This window comes from Argentina silus (assembly GCF_951799395.1).
Source record: "Argentina silus genome assembly, chromosome: 2".
NCBI classification, from domain to species: Eukaryota; Metazoa; Chordata; class Actinopteri; order Argentiniformes; family Argentinidae; genus Argentina; species Argentina silus.
In genome coordinates this window covers 4,299,443-4,322,924 of record NC_139656.1, presented here as the reverse complement: position 1 = coordinate 4,322,924, position 23,482 = coordinate 4,299,443, and the positions used below count along the sequence as shown (strand labels likewise).

The following is a 23,482-nucleotide window of genomic DNA, read 5'->3' as shown; positions in this document are numbered from 1 at the left end:
CCTTTAGGAGATCTCACCGCTTTATATTTCACTCACTGTTCTGTAGCAGCGGTGACTCTACCACCTTCCTCCAGGAGCTATAGAACCCTCTGACACACACCGGTAGGGAACTAAAATAGGCCGTCAACTCGGTCATATTGTTTTCGGAGCAATCACTCACGAATATCTTTTTGATATTCCAATATTTCACTTGAATTGCTATTCATAGAAAAGCTTACAGGTACATGGTATATGCCTATTCACTACAAACACAAATTGATATTTCCTACTGCATGACATATAGTATCTGTTACAACACATTACAATCACTAGTGGATTGTTCAAAAACACATATGTGATTTCATGAGTTCATTATCAAGTTGGAATGTAGCAAACCTTTTGAAGCTATTAACATCCAATATTTCATATTTCATATTTCTTCTGACTTGAATACAAGTATACGTTTTCATTGCAAATGAGCTTTACCAGGTAATCCAGTTGACATAATCGAATTATATAAAATAACACTATTTTCATCTTGGATGGGGGTTTGTGCAAATGTTGAGAGCATCATAAGTTCTACTACAGTAAAAGAGAATCAATTGTTTTTAATGAAAAATGCATTTAATGGAATCTGTGAGGATGACATACTCAAACCTTGGGACTGTAATGGTGCTCCTGCCTCCCTGCTGAGGGGGGAGATAAGAGCAAATGGGAAAGGCAGGAAATGAGAAAGTGTTTTATTACCATTGAGTGCTCTCACTCAATGGTGTGCCTGTTTCGTTGCAATAAAACATCTGCTTCACAGAAATGAACTTCCCTATAGGTGAGCTAGCCTGGGGCTTTATCTCTCCGTGCCAATAGGGGAAAGCTTGGAAAAAATAAATGATGAGTAGAGTGTCTGAATTATTGTCAGTGTAGATAATGTGTGATAATGTAATACATATAATGCAGTGGCTAAAAATCTTTCAATGCAGATCACAACTGTCATACACATACAAAGTATAATAGTTCAGTAAAAAGCATATTATTTTATTCTGGACCAGGTTTTTTTTTGTAAGAACTCCTTAGAGGTGCCCAATTCCAACAATGGTGGCAAATAACATATCCACAGGCCACCTGCAGTGTAGTAGTATCATGAGCAGCTTCTACTCACTTTGAAATGGTTGAAAATTAAAACAGATCAGCAGGGGGAGAGAGACATTGAAAAAAACGCAGTGCCAAGCTCTGCACAGCTGAAAATCATAGAATCTATTTCACGCTTGTGTAACTCAGTAATTTCTCCGGTGTGTATAGTCCTTACTACAAATATGGGTGTTGGCTTATACGGAATGCATACACTAGACACAATGGGGCATCACGGAATAAATGGCGGATAAAGCTGATCATAGAAAAAGAAGCCGCGTGAGAAACTCAGAGAAACCAGACCTTCAATGTGGGGACAATGGACTATGATGCTCAAAGACCGCACTAATCCCCAAGGGGGGACGGGGGACGGGGGACGGGGGACGGGGGATACATTTTTGGGGATTAAAACACAGATCTTCACCACAGTACACCATGCTACACAAGCAGGTTAGCAACAAATTCAGGGACCAGGGCTGATAAATATGCTACACTACACTCATCCGTACACATGAGTGATCTACACTCTGCAGTGGTTTCGAAATTGAACTTAATGTCCTACCTCTCACCAATTAGTTTGCGTGACATTCGTACGATATTGAACTCCCTCTCCAGTAGCTAGAGTAGTGTACAGAGTGAGTCATAGGAACCCATGACTGATCATCAAACAGCCTGTCTCCTATCTGAGAGATGCTGGCAGGGTGGCTGGTATTTTCCAATCTGCTAAACAGAGTCCAACACTGCCTGCGTGTTTGCACCCTAATGAGCTGCTGGGCATCGTCGGCTTGCATCAAATTATCTCCGTCCATGACACGTTACCCAAAGGTTACAAAAGGTCAACGGAGGTCCACCGAATCTGATAATTAACAGGGTTATGTGGGAAGAGTAGATGTCAAACAAGACACTAATGAAAGCTTCAGGTACAAGGTTTACTGCTTCTGGTCACCCAGTTGACACATTAGAAACTAAATTAGAAACTGCTAATGTTTCATTAAGCTCATTTCATTGCTTGTTTGATAAGACATTTGTCAATTCTTTTTTTCAGGAACAAATTTATCACAATCAAACAACTGTTTAATTGCAATCTGGTACTATTCATGCTACCTTGTTGGGAAGGTTTTACAGTAATGTGAGCTACCTGCGGTGCTTCATCAAGGCGTATATACACTGACAGTGACCTTTGGGTCTCTCAACACAGAGTCTTATAAAACCTGTCTCCATTTATAGCCTGCCAAGCCCTGCCAGACCATTACAAGATGCTCATGCTTTGTTAACTGTGTAATGAAGCGTTCCGTAGCTGCACTACCAGCCAACGCCGTAGGGCCTCATGAGTCATGCAGGGTGGGGACCTGGCAGGCATGGGCACTGACCAGAGCCTAGGGTAGCCTGGAAACCTGTCCTAACCCTAAACTAGCCTTGTGGTCTACAACAACACAACTAAAGGACTTAAAGAGGTTCTGTTCTCATCCAAGAGTCTAGTGTATAGACATTGAGACAGTGAGAGTGAGAGTATGAGAAAGAGAGAGTGTGAGTGTGTGTGTAGAGAGAGTGTGAGTGTGTGTGTGTGTGTGAGAGAGAGAGAGAGAGAGAGAGAGAGAGAGAGAGAGAACACTACTGTAAGAAGAATGTCGAGAGGCGGTTGACTCAGGCAGAGGTGAATGGAGTCTGTGAAATGTGAGTTGCTACAACAGAGATGACTGTCAAACTGTGTATTTGAGGGCAGCACAGCGAAAATGTTGAAACATGTTCTGTCACATACAGTCGATTTGGTCGGCTGCCTGAGAGAAGGGGTCAACTGTGTGATGATTCATCAATATTCAAAAACGTGATCGTATTGCTCTCATGTTGCCGATACAGTATTACTAACCTATATCCATTGAATTGGATTGAATTGAATCTGATGTAGTTTCCTTTTGGGTTCTTTTCATTTCAGTGTGGCTAAATAAACAAGAAGAAAACATCCCTACAGTGTACTGGCATCATTATCATGTTCCTAATTTTTCACACATCCAGGCGTTAACGCGTGTTAGCGCTGATAATAAATATTCCAAAATAATCGACACTAATTACAGAGGTTAATCAATAATAACACCCTCTCCATATGTTTGCCTTCCAGGAAGAGCAACACTGTGGAAAGAAAAAACACAAAGCAACAACCTGGTGTCACGTTAGCCCACCACAACATCTGGGTGGCTTTGGTGATTAGCAGAGGACCTAAAGCTAGTCATTAGTCATACCAAACAAAATTAACATCTTAATTGGTGGAAGGTATACGACCAATTTAAATAGAGAGGAAAAGAGAGGTTTGTTCTACGATATAAAAGGTGACATACAGAGTTGATCCTGCAGAGCTTGCTTGCTATTGACTGGTGATAGATCACCTCACCTTCCTCTGTGGCTCAGTTGGTAGAGCAAGGCGTTAACAACGCTAAGATTGTGGGTATGATTTGACCATATAAACTGAGAAATGTATGCTCTCACTGCAATGTAAGTCGCTTTGGATAAAAGCGTCAGCTAAATGACATATACAGTTGTGGTCAGAAGTTTACATACATTTGTAAAGAACATGTATGTCATGGCAGTCTTGAGTTTACTTGAGTTACTTTCTGTAAAGCACCAGTTCCACTGGCAGCAAAACAGGCCCAGAGCATAATACTACCACCACCATGCTTGACGGTAGGAATGGTGTTCTTGGGGTGAAAGGCCTCACCTTCTCTCCTCCAAACATATTTCTGGTCATTGTGGCCAAATAGCTCAATTTTTGTTTCATCTGACCACAGAAGTTTCCTCCAGAAGGCCTTTTCTTTGTCCATGTGATCAGCAGCAAACTTCAGTCGAGCCTTAAGGTGCCGCTTCTGGAGCAACGGCTTCCTTCTTGCACGGCAGCCTCTCAGCCCATGGAGATGTAAAACACGCTTGACTGTGGACACTGACACCTGTGTTCCAGCAGCTTCTAATTCATGGCAGACCTGCTTTTTGGTGGTTCTTGGTTGACTCTTGACCATCCTGACCAATTTTCTCTCAGCAGCAGGTGATAGCTTGCGTTTTCTTCCTGATCGTGGCAGTGACACAACTGTGCCATGCATTTTATACTTACAAACAATGGTTTGCACAGTTGATCTTGGGACCTGTAGCTGCTTTGAAATGGCTCCAAGTGACTTTCCTGACTTGTTCAAGTCAATGATGCGCTTTTTCAGATCCGTGCTGAGCTCCTTAGACTTTCCCATTGTAGCGTTTTTGGCTGAGTGTAATGAGTGTATCAAACGAGCCCTATTTAAATGGGCTGAAATAAGTCACCAGCTGTAGTCAATCATAATCGCTCATAAGAAGTTAAGAGGCCATGCCACAAAGCAAATTTGATTGACACAACTTTCTACATCACCAAAATTGATAATTCAAGGTGCTGTATGTATATTTTTGACCCAGCAGATTTTGTCACATTTTCAGAAGACCCATAATAAATTCATAAAAGAACCAAACTTCATGAATGTTTTTTGTGACAAAGAAGTATGTGCTCCAATCAATCCATCACAGAAAAATAACAGTTGTAGAAATGATTGGAAACTCAAGACTGCCATGACATACATGTTCTTTACAAGTGTATGTAAACTTCTCACCACAACTGTATATTACCTTGAGGTTGTTGTGGTGTTGGTACATAAAGTACTAGTTGCATACAAAGAGGATGTGATAACCATCAAAATAAACACATTGCCAGAAAATATGGTGCGCTTGTTATTCTGCCCTGACAGTACAATTTCCTGTTTGAAAATGAGCCTTGTCAAAGGGAAATGTTTCTTTGTCTGTATGTCCCCAAGTTGTTGGTGAGTGCACCGGTGCACTTACTGTATGATAGGAAGGTAAACTACTGCCCGTCAAAGCCATGCGCTATTCAACAGAAACACACATAAAGCACAACATTGTAAGACTGGCAAATACCTGCAATCTGCTTGTGTCAAAACATTCTGTTGGCGACTATTTCAAGACAGTTCTAAAGTCTTGTGACTTTCTCAATAGAACATATGTTTCCAAAGCGTGTAAAAATGTTCTGTAGCTGTGGGTGGCAGTAGCAGCTGAATGCCCCCTACGATACCATCTCCCCGCCCTTGCCAGAATGAGCCTCCAACAGCCTTTGTTGCTATCTTAAAATCATCATCTAAATTTCTCCCCCAGGGAGCCTGGAGCATAGAGTTATTGCCTGTCTCTCTTAATAAACCAATGCATCATTCCGTATGTATTGATAATAAGCTAGTAACACTGAGACAAACAAATGCAATCACCATTACTTGTCATTATTTCTGAGCATCACTGCAGCAAATTAGGCTGATCTCTTCCAGGCCGCTTGACAGACAGCTTATGCTAATCTCTTTCCTATTAAAACCAGGAAAAGCCTTTGTGGAAAAAAGTGCTCTAAAATATGGTAAATTTGGTAAATATGGTAAATATGGTAAATATGGTTCGTGCGTACAGGGAAGGAAATCAACTGTGAAGTTAAATACCGTACTGGTAGGTTACAGTAAACATCCTACTGTGAGTGCCATCTGATGAGAGTCACCACATAAATAGCTCTTAGTTCCCATTTACTGTCTACCGGTAATTAATTAGCAAAAGCGAAAGCAAAGGCGAGGACACAGCACAACACAGACACAGCACGCACGCACCCACGCACCCACGCACGCACCCACGCACCCACGCACGCACCCACGCAGCTGAAACCTCTTTTGCAGTATTTATAGAACAGAAAGGTAAAGCCATTTTATTCAATTTGGCTCATTAGGCAGCTGCCCAGAGTGTATTCATGGAAAAAAGATGACAGGAAAACAATAATGCCATTTTCTCCCCCTAAAGAGAGGGATGAGCTGTTTTTGGTGCAAAGTGTTGTAAGACATTGAATAACATACACATCATTTTTCATCGAAAATAAAGAAACACTTCAAGTCTTCTTTGTCACTTACTAGACCACAGCTTGGTCAAGTGTTTGTAAAAGCACAAATCGTGTCAGTCCATCAGACAGAGGTATTGATCAAACATACTGTAAATTGTGTGCATCCTGTATAAGATCAATGGTGATAGGTGGCTTTGATGAAGTGCAGTAGTACAGCCTTTATTTATCTTGTTCTTGTGAAACACATTGTTTTGCATCTTGCAGTTATGTGTTATACAAATAAAGTGTGATTGATTGAGTGTAAGTCTGTAAACAGTGACCGGGTCATAATGTCCACAGGAGACAAGTGAGGCCCCCCCAGATGGTCCTGTGCTGTACTCACGGTCATTGCAGAACAAGCCTCCGTACGTTGTCATGGTGCAGTCACAGGAGAAGCCCTCCCACTGCTGGAGACACACCCCCTGGTGATGGCAGGACTCCTCTGTGCAGGTGGTGCTCGGCCCTGGAGGAGGAAGGCAGTCTGTATCATGGACATGGTTTACAAAACATCATTACAAATCCAACATTAAACAAAAATATTCTATACCAATAGTTGCCAACCGAGGCCCATTGAGATTGTATTGTACAGTAAGCGTTATCAATGCAATAGTCAATTCAGATTCCAGAACATACCAATTACAGAGACTTCAGTTGACCCCTTCTCTACACTGGCAAATGGCAACTAAATCTGAGGATGTCCATGTATCTATAGGGTTGACCCTCCAGGTACCCCACTCCACCTGCCCCCCTATGTCCCCCCTAGCCTCACTGCCACAGACCTGCCCCCCAAGCTGTCTCACCTCCACAGCCCTGCCCCCCAAGCTGTCTCACCTCCACAGCCCCATTCCCCCTGACCTGCCCTGCCCCTAGACCCCCCCCCCCCTGCTCCTAGCTGTCTCACCTCCACAGCCCCACTCCACCTGACCCCCCCCTGCTGTCCCCTAGCCCCCCCCACCCCCCCCTCAGCCCCGCCCCTAGCTGTCTCACCTCCACAGCCCCGCTCCACCTGACCCCCCCCTGCTGTCCCCTAGCCCCCCCACCCCCCAGCCCCCCCTCAGCCCCGCCCCTAGCTGTCTCACCTCCACAGCCCCGCTCCACCTGACCCACCCTGTGGAGGGCGTCGGCCATCAGGTCAGGGAGTCTCCCGTTCAGGTCCACCGAGGCTAGGCAGCCCTGGTACCCGTCCCGGGACGCTATCAGCTTGGGCAGGACGCTGTACATGCTCTTCCCCACACCACCAACATACAGCTCTCCTGGAAAACACATCAAGTATTAATGAAGTGTAGCAGACTTTCCTTACAGAGAAGAATGATCACACTTAGTGGAAAACTGATTACTCCCAAAGTGAGCTTTGCTAAGACACAATAGCACTGAGGTAAAGGTAATCAGTAAGCTTCACTGAGCAGTCATGAATAAACTACAGATCGAACACATCAACACTTGTTTGTAATTGCTCCGTTGTCATTGACCTCAAATAACCTGCTAGTTAACATTCAAATCAGACAGAGTGCTCTGCAATCAACAACTTCTAAAAGCCATTTGGTGACATGTTACGTCAGATGCAGGTGAATGTGACTCTAAATCATTTAAAGTAATGATGATCTGTCATGTGTTTGTTAGATTTATGCCTCTCTCAGAAGACTGTTTACTTTGAATACTAACACTCCCAGACACAGTAATCATTCACAGTCTGGCTGTTGAATTACAGATGATCTCTAAGTTGCAAGCAAAGCCATTTACATAGTGTACAGTATGTGTTAAGACTCTCAGGCACAGATGCCTGATAATTCCTCTGTGATGTTTATTGGCAAAGAGAAAGAGACAGAGATGGGAAAATGAAGAGTATTTCTCTGCAGAAAGATTCCAAACATTTGGCGCATAACTCAAAGATATTATGAAACTGCTTCACAGTCATTATAATCTGTGGGACATCAACATGAGCAGGTGAGATTTGCATAATGGCATATTAAATATAAAACATTACAGGAAACTATATCTGTGAATTATATTAATTTGTTTGACACAGAAGAAGTATGAATTTGTTGTCTGGTTTGTTTAGGTTCCAGTGATTACACACAAACGTCACCTAGTATACCCTTGGGAGAGGAGGACCCTAAATGGATCTTTGATGTTCTGAGGAAAAAAGTGAGGAAAAGAACTGAAATAGATGACATGAAATACCAAGCATTTTGTGTTCCACGCACTTAGGCAACTTCAATTTATCTTCATTACTGTATATTATATATACCTATTATATTATATATACCTTTTATATATTATATTATACTTTATGTCAAAGTATAACGTAAGTTAGTGTAGTCGTGTTACAGTATCAAAATGAATGTACATTTATCAAACATATTCAGTCTCACATTCTCCAGAGCTGATGTGAACATGGCATTCATCTGTTTGGGTGACAGTTACCTTACCTTACTTCAACAAAAGTCATGAAAACAAGTCAAGAAAAACATACTAATCAAAACCTCCTTGTAGGCACAGTAATTGGTGTATTGACCACATCTTTCCTTTCAAAACAAACCTGCTAGTATATTGTACTTATTGTACCAATGAGACAATTTCCACCGGGAGTACCCCATGTTACAAATTACAGCAACCCAAACCTTTCCTGACTGTAGAGCTCCTCTCACATTTCACAGAAATTGGTTGTGGACCCTTCAGATCCCAACACATACAGCATGTCAAATATTTCAACTATAATAGCTTGAGCTTTTACAACGGACATATACTGTGTAGCTGTTCTTTTGATGTAAAAAGTTATTTTCAAGGAAATGAAACAATGTAGACCCTTAGGAACATTCCCAATAAAACACTGTTTAACAGCAATGTTTGATTTGCGAATGTCCTTCATTTATACATTCGTATTTTGATAGCAAGGGAGTTCTGTTGTGTTCTAAAACGTCTCTTCATTAGATCATAAAGTACAAGTGATGAATGATCTCCCTAGTAACGTTATCCATGACCTTCATCCTACCATACTCTTATCTGAAACTCTTATTCCCTGAACTAAATTATTATTATTATTATTTTTATTATAATATTTTTTTTTCTAGCATTGTGACTGCCTATGGCCCTGGTCCGAGTTTACTGCTTTATCTTCTGATGACTGATGGATAGATGATTCACTTACTTAAACAAATGTAATTTGTAAATGTAAATGAACTTCGGGGCTGTTGGAGTGAGAGAAAAAGGCAGGTAACAGGTATAGTCACTGGTGTAAATACCAGAAGCTGCATCCAGTCATGCATAGAAGGTCAGTGTATGGTCCAGTACAGTAAGTACAGACTACCAGAGTAGTCAGACACTTCCTATACTGTTGCTACAGCACCTGTACCTAGACCTACAAGCCAAGGCTAGTCATCTGGATCATAGAAAATGGTGCAATTTCATGGTGCCATACCCAAGGATACCATCATAATTGAGTAAATAGGCCCATGTGCACTTGGACTGGCAACATGAAGGTCATGCATGCTGCCCGGTACAGACAGAAACGATGGAGGGAAGATGACTTTAGTGAATAACATCTATCTTAAACCGTCTAGCTCAGAGAGGGTGTACAGTAAGACAAGAACAAAATGGCCATAAAACTGTAATCGGTATAAACTGAATCATTGCCTATTTTTCATTCCATCTAACGTTTGATACATGTACATGTAATGACTAGATTTTTTCAAGGTTGATGAGTTTGCTCCCGCTGTGTCCACCGCTACTAGTCTTTGAACAGCTCTATTTTAATTTAATTTCACTTTCATTTCACAGACAGTCTTTTCACTCAGTACAAAGGCTTCGTTTTATGTCATACAAAACAGCTCCTCTGCTAGGTTTCCTCTACTGTGAAGGTGCGGAATAGCAACGATACCCTCTTGTACAGACGTCTGTTATACTGCAGTATCCATGGATACTGTAACTGTAACTAAAATAAAAATAAAAAATAATAATTTTTCCTACTTCTAGCTTTGTGACTGCCTATGGCCCCTGGTCCGAGCATTGATTACTTTATCTTATGATGACTGATGGATAGATGATTCACTTACTAAAACAAATGTATTTGTTGTAAGTCGCTTTGGATAAAGGTGTCTGCTAAATGCCATAAATGTCAAATGTAAATGGCCTGTAAAGGGAAGACATTATAATACATACAACAGCCAAGAGCTGGGTAGCACTGTGCGCCGTACCTTTAAGGTCCAGGTTGCGGGCTCCGTTGGAGTGCTGAGTGACAGTGCGGGAGTCGATTTTGAGGACGTGCACGTTGTTGTCGTCCCGGGAGACCACCACGTTGTGCCACTGGTTGTCATTGAGGGGTTTGTCAGAGTTGCCCTTCATAAGTGACGGCCCATTGCCCAGGTCAAACACGTAATGGATGTAGCTGCAGTAAAACAGAGTTACAGCATGCAGTCAATTCACAGTACAATAACATGTCCTCTTTGCATAGATTTCTCTTTCAAACAATTGAATTTGTCACAAACAACCTATTATAAACATTGTACATGTTAATGTATTTATTTACAGGGCATATACTGTAGTATAGGACGTGTACAGTATGGATATATTTACATTTCATTAAAAAACTGTACAATATCTACGATAATATAGCACTCGATATGTGTAGAGAGCGTGTACAGTGGTTGCGTCATACAGTGAACGAAACTCTACTGTACAGTGTGTATTTTGACAAAGAGAGAGCTCTGACTTCAGCCCATGCAGGCAGCAGGCTCCAGAGCTTAGCAAGGCCTCCTGCTGACTAATTGCTTTCGAAAGTGACAGTATTCCTGGCCAAAGTGACAGTATTCCTGGCCAAAGCTGGACTGCGGTTAAAGCAGACAATATGCGGACAATTGTTCTCTCTCTGCCTCTCAAAAAAGAATGTTCAGTGAATTGAAACATTTGCAGGCAGATTTTTCTCTGTAATTACTTATGCCTAAGATTGTGTAAAAGAGCAACAGTCATACTGCTCTATTATTCATAGTTCTGACACATTTAATTGAAAAATACACTTTACACTCAAAGAGGTTTACAATAGCTTCGCTTGCCGTCTCCAATTTCGTGTTTGCAGAAATGAAAGGACTCAACAATGTTGACAGCTTGAAGTGGAGCCTGACTCCCTCCTGACCCTCCCACACCAATCCCACCACTCACCCTTTGACCAGCTCCACCACAATGAAGTCACTGCCATCTCCAGAGTTGAAGAGCAGCAGGCCGTCTGGGCTGGTGGTCTTGAACTGAAAGAAGAGGTGCATGGAGGCGTAGGCCTGCAGGGTGGAGAAGGCCAGGTAGCTGGCTCTACTGTGGAAAGTCACAGGGTCGGCCACGATGCGACGCATGCCAAAGCGGGCATTGAGCTCACAGTTGGAGATGTCACCATTCTTGCACTGGTCCAGGTAGGGTACCCCGTTGAAGGAGAGGGCCTGCAGATGCCCTATGAAGTTGGAGGGCACCACAGAGATGAAGCGCCGCTCTGTCATGATGCCCGTCTCAATGTTGTGGAACTCCAGTCGGGTGTGGGCCCCCGTCATGTGGCCTGGGGTAGAATGAACACAGGTTTAACTACAACATGTCTGTCATGAGAATCGGAGTTTCCCTTCACGTCTCTTGATCCAGTGCTGCTCTCCTCTCTTACCTTCCACGGTCACATTGTCCACAGAGAGCTGCAGGTTCTTGCCACGCCGCACCACCTTGACTGAGTGCCATTCATTATCATTGAGCTTCTGTCCTGCCAGGAGCATCTCTGGTCCTTTGCCTGTGGAGAGGAAAGAGTAAAGTCACCTCCATATTCCATTCATAATGTATGTCTTCCTCTCCAAGAATCCCTCTTTATAAGGAAGAAAAACACTCCCTGCTTGGAATACATTAACACATACGCTCTCACTCTAATATGCACACACATCTGCAACCGATGTATGACATTTCAGGGAAGGCAGCATAAAGAATTACTTAGGAAAGACTTGGGGTACCCTCTTATCTCGAACAAGACCTGCAGGCTGGAAGGTTTCTAAAACAACATCACGTTCAGAGTTGACAGTTCTTGTGAGACAATTGTACTGTGTATTGTTTCTAATCACAAGCGAAGAATATTAATTTAAGGGATTTTGTGTATCTAAACCCCTTAGCTATTATAAACACAATGACTAGTATCCAGAGGCTTGGCTAGTTAGATACAGCTTCACAGCTCCAGGATTTCTACACAACCCTCAGCTCCTTTTTCCAGCAGCACTCAAGATTTGGTTTCAAAATAGGTCACAATGCGGAAGCTTGCTGCTGCAGCACCGTCACCCCCGATCAGCGTCTCAGCAACAGGCCGACACGGCGGTTCAAAGGAGTTCTGACATCGCTCGGGAAGCTAATTGGCCATGCCTAAGCCGGCCGCGCCTCCAGGGGTTTGTCTGTCTAATTGAGCTCAGGGTGTATAAAAATCACAGGGGACACAGAGAGGACACTGGCTGGGAAGTTACAGCTGATGACATCAATTGGTTTTCCAAACACTCCACTGTTTCTCCCTCTGGGAAAGGGAGATCGGTGGTTTCTGCAGCTGTACCGCATAACAAGTGTCTCTTCAGGGTGCAACATGATATACGCTTACCTGCTGAATATTGATCATGTGCATATGTAAATACTACACCGCTGTACATACTGATCTTCCAACATCAAATGTACACTCTCAATACATCAAACAAGTTTACTACATCATTTTTGAATGACAATGAATCTTAGTTTATTTTCCAAAGTGATACCTTGTAACAACCTTGTAAACCTTGTTGTTGTGTTTTGAGACGTCAGGTATTTTGTGCTGGCTCTGACAATAACATTGAATATATTAAGCATGCATACAGCTGCTATCTGGGTGTGCTTCCCCTGTGGATATTTATACAGTGGCTCTTTTTTGGGATCAGTACCACAAACACTACTTGGAACAATTCAGTGTCTTGGCTGCAAGGATTTTTGTTTAAACATTGTAGTATTTTAAGAGCACATAAACAGAATGTTGTTTATCATCACAACTAACCTCCAGCCCTGTTTATGAATCCCTATTCCTGGTCTGGCTTCTCACTGAGTTGGGGTTCATGTTCGTCCAAACCCATGTGTATCCACTACATCACTGCACAAGTCTACTAAGCAGGTGGAGGAACAGAATAACACTGTCTGGGTTGAGGAGATGGAACTGTTCATCTGAAGTGAACTGTGTTAAAGCACTGCCGGTCTCAGAGGTAGATGGCCCTGCTTTCTCATTACAGAGTCTCTACTCAAACCCCTACTCTCTGGTTCAGCGGAGCAGCTCCACAAGGAAAAAGCACAAGAGTTAGAAACGTCAGCAGGCAGGTGATGCTAATACTGTTAAAGAGATGGGCTGAAAAAGAAGAGTTCTGGTATGAGCTAATCACAAAGTATTATAAATCAGTACATATCCATAAAGACTGACACTGTTTATTCTGGACCTTAAGGCTGGCTTTCCTTAATGTTTAGATTCTCTTTTAAACCAAATAATAATTTAAGATGCACATACAGTACAGTACGTCAACTTGAATTTTCATGTAAAAATCATATTGATATCAATGGATTGTTTACACCAAAGTTTAAGTTATGTACAGTTGGATTCCTTAGTAGCTTAAATGCGTGTATGAGTGTTCAAATTAAAGGGGAAATGCATACAGCTCATTCTTGTGGCATTGAACGTCACTATACAAATAGTTTGTGCCTGTCTTGCTTTTGAGAGTTGTTCCCAACTCAATACAATAGTACTCTAGATGTCCAAGAGTACTGTATTCAGTGCCACCAATGAAATCGGGGAGGGGACTATGATTCGGTCTCTGTCCGTTCGTAGGTCACATGCTTTTTTGACAATTTCGAGGTGACGCCAATTCTTCATTTAAAACGTCATCATAGGGTGCAATGTGGAGAGCTAGGAGGACTATAGCCACAGGACTATAGCCTAACTAATTTGGGAATAATGTCTTGAAAAATCTATGCAAAGCTGTAAGTAGCAAGACTGATAATGAATCAAATAAGCACTACACGTTCCGGTAACTTTTCAATCTGGCTATGAATGCAGCTGTAGGAGTGTAGCCTAATGCATTTTGGGAAGACTATTTTGTGAGTGAAGTCTGTTACGCAGCATAATTGAATCCCCAAATATTTGCCGACTACTTAGCCTACTGGTAACATTTGTATTTGAAGTAAAGGCATCTTATATCAATAGAGTTGATATGATAGTAGCCTAATGGCGCCCAAATAACATTTACATTTACATTTAGCAGACGCCTTTATCCAAAGCGACTTGCAACAAATACATTTGTCTAAGTAAGTGAATCATCTATCCATCAGTCATCATAAGAAAAAGTAATCTATGCTAGGACCAGGGGCTATTCACAATGCTAGAAGAAGGAAGATTTAATTACTATTATTATTACATCCATTACATTATTACATTATTACATTTTTTTTTTTTAAATGTTTAATTGTTCTCTTTGGTCACAGAAGGTGATAGCACCAAGAGAAAAGCCCTCCCTGTGCGCTACAGGGATACAGCAGAGTCAACCAGGGTGTCACAGTAAAAAGTTTATGAATAAACACCTTGCTTCATTCACACCTTCACACATCTCCTGAGAAAGAGTGAGAAAGGTGCCACATCCACTTGGATACACTTATCTGGATTCTGATGGGGGAAGACAGTTGAACTAAGCTACCGTAAGGAAGCATTTAGAAGTCATATTCTTCAAGAATCAATGGCTTTCATAATTCAAAACAATCCCAAAATGGATGTACAGCACCAATCCCAGATTGCCCCTTTAAGTACTGTGGCCTCACTAGCCAGTTGTTGTCGAGGCTGGGAAAGAAGACTACAGCAGCTTTAGAGGTGCCCTTTATTCGGTCTGGTGATCCATATTTAGAGCAGGATGGCATCCATATGTTTTTTTAATAAGGCGAACCTCAAAGGCATGGTGATTATATAACTCCTTAATGAGTGAGTTGAGACTTTGAACCTCCAAACCACGCATGATAATGAAAGCATGGTTATTACATTATTTTGTAAAACAAATGTCTTGTTTTTAGCTGTAACGTTATACTAATGAGATACTACTTACTTAGCACATTAATATTCAATATACAGACTAATGACTGCAGTAAACATGTTCAGTGTTGTATATCTGATCATAATCATTGTGGCTAAAGTAATCTGTGGCTAACAGTAAATAGCAGATAAGTCTAGCTTAATGTTCTGCAGCTCATTGTTCTGCTCAGGACCATGGACAACACCCGACTAGACACTTCAGCTGAAACTGTCGTGCTCTTAGTTTTTGTGAAATGCATTTCATTTTATTCTCTATGCACGTCTCCTCGCAGGTCTACCTGCAGTTGTGTAGTAAAACAGTGCTTCAGACTGGTTCAAGGACGTGGCTATTTAAAATGCATGGCGAGGAATGACAAAACAGAGACAGTCCCAGATGGTACAGGGCCCTAATTGAGTATCATTTAGTTTAACTACTGGCTAATTCTGTCTGTTTAAAAGTCAATTACAATTTTACTTTTGCCATTAATCTTCAATCCATCAAAATGTACAGGACAACTCTGCAAGAGAGTCTGCTATTTAAGGTAAACATGAAAATAAACTGTATCACTTTGTACACACACACGTCTCGCCTGTGTGTGGTTGTTTTGTACAGTAGATCACAACAGGCCCTCTTAGCATACGAGTGTTACTGAATACAGAGCATTCTAAGGGTACAGGGTGAACAGAAGTGCACAAAGATGCAGCCTATTTCCTTGTACCGAACAATGTGCGTAGCTAAGCAGACATAATTGGTCCTTGAATTGGTTTGAAATCATGTTTGCAGATGTACAGATGTACACAATAAAATCAGTTGTAAACAGACAACATTTCCCATGGGTCCCCAGGGCCAGATCCGTCATAATGCATGGCATAATGTTGGCCCGATAACATGGTGGTATATTGCCATCTGGTGGTACAGAACATAACTGGTGTGAGTCGCAGAGAGCTATTTATTAATAATTATTATTATATGCCATTTAGCTGACACTTTTACCCAAAGCAACTTACATTGCAGTGAGTGTATACATTTCAGTATATATGGTCCCAGCGGGAATCGAACCCCCGACCTAAGCGTTGTTAGCGCCATGCTCTACCGACTGAGCCACAGAGGACCTATTTACCACTGTTCGCTCTTTTAGGAGCATTTAGTGCCAATGAAGTTTAACATATGATATGTTTCTATTGTAAAGTACAGTATTACAGTATTCTGACATTCGTTTTGAGTAAATAGGTCAACCTTGTACTTGAAGGAATAATGTAAAAGGCAGCTGTTAAGACACACAAGCACGCACGCACGCACGCACGCACGCACACGCACCCACACACACACACACACACACACACACACACACACACGCACACACACACACACACACACACACACACACAGGTTCCTGAGAGGAAAGATACTTGAGAAGACCTCGCATATAGACAAATGCGTTGCACTTACATCAATTTGGGAGATGGAGAAATGCAAGGAGAGAGCATGTGTGGTAGAGAAGATGCAGTATCATGTCACATACATCAACAGATCATGAGGTACAGTATAGGATACAATAAGGTATAGCTTTTCTTAATCACAGTAAATAATCATAGGAGTCACTTACTGAGGTTACAGTCTATCCTGATACAATCTGGTGAGAGAGAGAGCGAGATGGTGAGATCAAAAGAAAATGAAACAGTAAAAAGAAAAAGAAAAGAGAAGAAGAGAACAAACAAAAACATTTCACATCCTTCAAGGTACATTCTGCAGACAGCCAAGTTGTTTTCAGAGGCCACCATCCGGGGACAAGCTCAAGAGCCGAAACCGCCCTTTTCGTTTCCGTAGCAACCATAACACACCCACTCCCACAAGAGCTGAGGTATGACAACCGTCATCTCTGTCTGATGCTGCATTCCAACTGACACAAGTCTAGATTCTGAATTCTCTTTCAAACGTTGTAGGACCTAGACATATATCGAGTCTGTGTATCTGTATATTGATTTTGTTTTGTGTGTTTTGTAGTGTGTATTAAGCGACGTCTTTATACAGCTGTGATATACCTCTACAGTACATCCAATGCATATGAAGTGGATGGTTCACTTGGAACGACTGTGCTATGATATCTGTATAATCTTGTGGGACTGGGAAGTATGGTAGAATACAGAGAAAAGGGGCGATTTGCACACACACAGCCACACTAAAGCCTTTCCACTCTTATAGGTAAAAGGGCAGCAATGCTGTAGAACACTATGATTAAGTTCTCAACACATTGCGCTCTCTCTGAATAAGCAGAAAACATACAGTACAGTACCTTTTCATTATTTCCTATTATATCCAAAAGATGCTACAACATATAATATATCTTATAGTCTTTTGGCAAGAATGAAGCACTGTGTACTGTACACTTCTGTGGCTGAGGTGTGCTTTTGAGCTGTCAACCATCACAGAGCAGTGGATACAAACAGCCAGGGACCAGACTCACTGCCTATTAGGACGGGGTGTGTGTATGAAGTGGACTACCACCTCATGCTGACAACTCTGTCAGTCCCCATTACTGCTCCCCCATCAGCTCTCCGCCATTCTCCCTGCAGTTAGGAGCCAGGACAGCATTGGGAGAGAGAGCACTAATGGACCTCACAGGTGAATGGCACTCTAGAAAGGCCCTGAAGAGCACACATAGAGCAAATGTTTAGTGGTCGTTTGTAAAAAAGACGTCAGTGTTTCTGTGATGATGACAGGTCTTGTAAGTGAGCTGGTCTCTCTGGCTGTCTGCTCCTAGGGCTGCAGACACACAAGCCGTTGAAGGGCTGAAAGGACTGGGATGGATCAGCTAGGAGCCTGGCCACAGGATGGATCAGAGAGAGGGAGAAAAAGAGACAGAGAGAGAAAGAGAGAGAGAGTGAGAGTGAGATTGAGAGTGAGAGTGAGAGTGTGAGAGAGAGTGAGAGTGAGATATATATATATATATATATATATATATATATATATATAGAGAGAGAGAGAGAGAGAGAGAGAGAGAGAGAGAGAAGAGAGAGAGAGAGAGAGAGAGAGAGAGAGAGAAGAGAGAGAGAGAGAGAGAGAGAGAGAGAGAGAGAGAAGAGAGAGAGAGAGAAGAGAGAGAGAGAGAAAGAAGCACAGAGGTGATATCGAGAGATATAGATGTATATGTTGGGAAGAGGGGGGACATTGGACAAGACCTCTCCTATGAGTACTCTAACTGAGTCTAGTGTCCTGCCCGGTGAGGACAGAGGCCTAGCCTGGCGTTAGCGTCAGTATTACCCAGGTTGACGGTAAGTTTGACCCTGCCTCCATCCAGCTCCAGGCGTAGGGTGTCGGCTGACTCCTGGGAGGTGGTGGCCACCAGCAGCCCAAAGGCCCTCTGGGACATGAAGCGCAGCGCCACGTCCTCAGCCTCAGTGTGCAGGATCCCCGGCAACGTCACCTTCAGGTACATGCTGCCATCGTAGCTCAGCACAGTAGCCTCTGAGGGCACCAAGGACAGGGAGGGAGGGAGGGAGGGAGGAAGGGAGGGAGGAGAGGGAGGGAGGGAGGAAGGGAGGGAGGAGAGGGGAGGGAGGGAGGGAGGGAGGCAGCCTTAACAAACACAATGTTCACATAGAAGATAACCTGCTGCAAAGCTCAATACCTATGTGTATGTTTCCGAATTCAATATATTGTCAAGGTAAGAGGATTTTATTTCCACGGATATCTCAGATGCTCTTTGTTGAACAATATCTGACAGCGCTTTTATATTGTGCTACAGTATACAGGATGTCTTCCCCAGAGATTGCAGTTTTCTGCAGCCACACTAGATGGCAGGAAAAGCCTGTAACAAGACACTGTTATGTGATGACTAATCATCATTCTCTCATGGAATTTTATTCATCACTCATATATGTTGATTCCATTTATACCCCTCTTAATGTTATCAGCCAATATGGCCACACAATGGGGCTGCTCTGGGTGAAAATGATCTGTGTGGTAGATGAGTGATTCAGACTGATGAAGCAGCGCAATATTACCGGTGAATCACTCATAGACTCTAGTGGCAATTCACCAATTATTCCTCACACTGTTGCAATTCACTAGTGAATCACAAATAGAGTGGCAATTTACCCCTTGAATGACTCACATCAAAAATATTTTTTCTATTGTCAATGAAATATCATTAAAAACTTATTTTGAAAGCCTTGCGGGATCATTTCTACCAGAGCAGTATTCCATGTCCCCCACGTCCCCTTGCCCCTCTCACCGCTCTCACAGCTGGGGCCCAGATAGCCAGTGCCGGTGCAGTCACAGACGTGGCGGTTCCAGCCCTCGCGGCAATGTCCGCCATTGCCACAGGTGTCTCTGCCACATCTAATGTGGGTTTCCCTGGTGCAGAAGCTGCTGACCCCAGAGGCACTCTGGACCTCCGCCAGTCTCCGCAAGTCACGGCTCCGTCCATCGATGAAGAGGTCCCGTACGCAGCCCACGTAGCCCAGGTTGAGGGGGGCCGTCCAGACTTCGGGGGGCAGGATGAGGCCCTCACGTTCATCAGGTAGACCCCCCAGGTACATGTCCCCATCCAGGTCCAAGATCTCACTGCCTTCGTTAGCAGAAAAGGGGCTACTTCGGCTGTTCACAGAAATGAAGCCTGGGAGAGAGATGGTAAGAGGGAGTCAACTGGTATGAAGGTACAGCAGTCTTGTGTAATATATGCAGTGCATACATGTCAGTATATACGGTCCCAGTAGGAATCAAACCCACAACCTAAGCGTTGTTAGTGCCATGTAAAGCCACAGCGGACCACCTTATGTGTGTTTGAGAAGACGTGTCCTGTGTGAGTAGGAACAAGAGGGTGGTGGAGTTGGAAGGCGAGGGGTGAGAGTGAGTGTATGTTGGATTTGGAATTTTGCTCCCCTTTGCTTCATGGTTCTCTATGGCTCAGTCGGTAGAGCATGGTGCTAACAATGCTTAGGTTGTGGGTCTGATTCCCCCTGGGACCATATATACTGAAAAATGTATGCACTCACTGCAATGTAAGTCGCTTTGGATAAAAGCTAAATGGCATGCATTATTATTTAATTTGACTGAATATAGTCTGGATGGAACTAGTTCTGTACAGAGGCATTTGTGTATATGTTTGTGGGGGGGGGGTAGTTACTCTAAAACTGATTAAAAAAAAATGAAGATGATTGTGTCAGATCTTTGTCATATTTCCCTCTAAACAGGCAGAGCAATACGGTCTCCAATCACTGGACTTTACTAATGAGAGCAGGCATTTTCCCCACATGAGGAGGGTGACAGTATAATTGGCCACTTGTGAAATAGGTTAAGGCAATTTTCTAAATGTCATACATAGATTATAGCAGCTAAAAAAAGACTGTAATTAAAACTAGATAAGTGTGCATCTTTGACTGCAACGAAGAAACACCAAGAATGAGCCTATGGGAGGAATGAGCCTATGGGAGAGGGTTGTATGGATACAGCAAATGTGATTTTAAAAAACAAAAAACTAATTTAACTCTATCTATCCGGGTTGACTCAGTAGGAACAGAGGTACAGTACAGCAGGCACCCCGGTCTTACATCCTCTACCACACCCCATACAAGCACTTTCCCTCACCTTTGCGCCCTTCCCTCTGGAAATCCACATGACACCACTCCCCATCGTTCAGCCTCTTGTTGCTGGCTTTCATCTTGATGCTGCCAGAGCCCATGTCCATGAGCAGATACAGGAAGCCGTCCAGGAGCTCCATGGCAAAGTAGTCTGCCCTGGGCTGGCGGTCAGGACCCTGGGGGTTCCTGGGTCCCTGCAGACGGCCGTGGCTGAACAGCAACAGGCCGCTGGCCTCCGTGGTCCGGAAGTCAAAGGAGATGGAGCCTGTCTTCTTGGTGTTCCACTTGGGCAGAGCCAGGAAGGCGGCAGGCGTGTCGAAGGTAATAGGTTCCAGGGCTGCAACGTCCTCACAGTGAAAGGTCAGGTCACCGTGGACAATGACCTTGGGGTCCCGTTCAGCGGCCAGACGGGACAGCTCCAGCCTGAACTCATTGTTCTTATAGACCACCTAGGGACAGGGGCAATACTGTCACTGGGAGGGTGGCTGGGAGGATGACACCTTCTATCCTGTACTCACTTCAAAACATCATAGCTGCAGCAACAAATTGTAATCTATTGGCATATAGAAAATAGCAACATCGAATACACAGTATCGTATCACAAAGTGAGTTCCCAGTCCCAAGAGCAGTATTTCCATGTACAGACAGAGGCAGCAGGCAAGTGAAGCTGAACATGTTTTTCATTTTCACACCAGCGGCACTTGCCGTCAAAGGCTGACTGACGCCCTGCTCTAGGGTGTGAACTTTACTGTCTCTCTTTTTGAAAATACACTAGGCGGCTTGATTTCACACTGCACTACCGACAGTAATTGCCACAAAAATCCCATGAGAAGATCCAAAAATACAGTATGAAAAACTGAACCAGCGTTATGAAAAATGCAAATGTATTTTCTTCAGCATACTGCAGGTGTAAAGACCAAACTCATTTAAATTTCAGATGACTATTTCAATATGCCAATCTCCATATATCAGTTTGTATCCTCAAATACCCCATGGGCAATTTTAGAAAAAACAATGTTGTATTAACATTGTTTTTTGGTTGTATTGGTGTATATTGGTCAAGACAGAAAATGGTATGGTGCAGCAATGTCTACATTCAAAGGTTGCAGAAACATATGTAAAAGGATGTTGATTCACTGTCTTGTGCCAACCATAGAGAGACGATGTGGGATAACGTTAAAACGTTGCAAAGTAGAATGTGGTAACACCATCATACCATGTTGGTTTATGGTTGCCATTTGATGCTCATCATCTAAAGTTGCTGCATGGTTGCACATGGGTTGAAAATTAACATTTTCTTAATGTTTTCAGTTCACAGTCAGCATCAGTTGAAAATAATATTTTTTAAAAGATTGCCTTTTTATGTAAATACAACATTAAAATTATAATATTCATGTAACGTGAACTATGCAAATAGTGCATATACTGAGGATTTCTTAATCCTCAAAGTGTGATGAAAATGTACCTTAAGTCAACGTTGAAAAAATAACCATCACATGTGTCACAACATCTAATAAACTGTTAATTCCAACCAACATGTGACTGACCAACAATCATAAAAAAAATGTCAGTCCAACATTGCAAAAGCTACAGAGCTGCAGCGTTGCATTTTGACGTTTAAAAAACATTAAAAAACAATTCTCTCAAGACCGTTGTACAACGTCAGTTTGGTTAGTTTTTTGACTGTTGCACAACTGTGACACAATATAAATTGCCCATGGGGTATGGCCATAGAGATGTTATCATTCTGTAGTTCCCAAAGACCCACCCCAGAGCTGACATAGTCCACCAACATCAATCAGGCTACATTACACAGTATTCGGAATCTGGAGTCTCAATCAGTATATAGTTATTAGGAATCCTGTAGAAAGCATTGGAGAAACGAAGGCATTGCGAGGTATGGCTCAATCAATGAAGAGGTGGACATGATTAATACATGGATGGGTCAACTAGCCAGAGACAGAGAGGGGGATGTGCAAGCTAGGAATCCATAGAGGAGATCAATGTCTAAATTGGCTGTCAGGATGGTAAAGCTTGTGCTTCACCAGCATTGGCATGGTATTAATTACACAGATTCTCTGACTGAGTGAGAGGGAGAAATTGAATGAGAGTGAGTGAGTGAGAGAGAGAGGGGGGGTGAGAGAGAGAGGGGGGGAGAGAGGGAGAGAGAGAGAGAGAGAGGGAGAGAGAGAGGGGGGGAGAGAGAGAGAGAGGGAGAGAGAGATAGATAGAGAGAGAGAGAGAGAGAGAGAGAGAGAGGGAGAGAGAGAGAGAGAGAGAGAGAAGGCAAAGGAACCCGAAGTAAACTAAACTAAATAGCAAGGCTGGTGTTCAAACACAGGTGGCATCTTATTGTATTATTTATGAAAAATTACAATGAATTAATGGAGGATGGAGGACTCACGTCTTTCAGACAGCCCATGAAGTTGTTGCTGACCGGGGAGCCAGGCAGGTCAGCCGTGTTGGGACTCCCCCCGATGTAAAACAGGTCATCAGAGCCCAGCATGGTGTAGTCCTCCTGGGTGTACCCTGTCGTGGTCAGAATCCCATCCACTGATATAGTCACCTGAGTGGACAGCGGCCACAGAGAGAGAGAGGGGAGAGAGAGAGAGGGGGATGGAGAGAAGGAAGGAGAGAGTAACAAACAGAAAGGAAACAAAGGGGGGAGTGTGGAACATTTTTATTAAACACAAAAAACACACCGATTTGATTATTGCGCTCGAGACTAAGCATTGGTTAAACCGGCTTAAACGTAGGATCTAACAGGTAAAAACACCATTCTAAACTACTCTCTCTCTCTCTCTATTTTA

At 42.9% G+C, this 23,482-nt stretch overlaps 1 protein-coding gene across 1 annotated transcript in view; it reads right to left on the bottom strand.

Moving 5' to 3' along the window:
- Positions 1 to 23,482, bottom strand: part of nrxn2a (neurexin 2a) — a gene marked incomplete at both ends in the record, with an annotated part of 124,084 nt that overhangs the window by 74,122 nt on the left and 26,480 nt on the right. Inside the window, 9 exon segments of the mRNA XM_083686856.1 lie at positions 6,372 to 6,491; positions 7,108 to 7,281; positions 10,222 to 10,412; positions 11,183 to 11,564; positions 11,664 to 11,783; positions 18,352 to 18,555; positions 19,325 to 19,708; positions 20,680 to 21,121; positions 23,077 to 23,238. Coding sequence (XP_083542982.1) covers positions 6,372 to 6,491; positions 7,108 to 7,281; positions 10,222 to 10,412; positions 11,183 to 11,564; positions 11,664 to 11,783; positions 18,352 to 18,555; positions 19,325 to 19,708; positions 20,680 to 21,121; positions 23,077 to 23,238 — 2,179 coding nt within the window.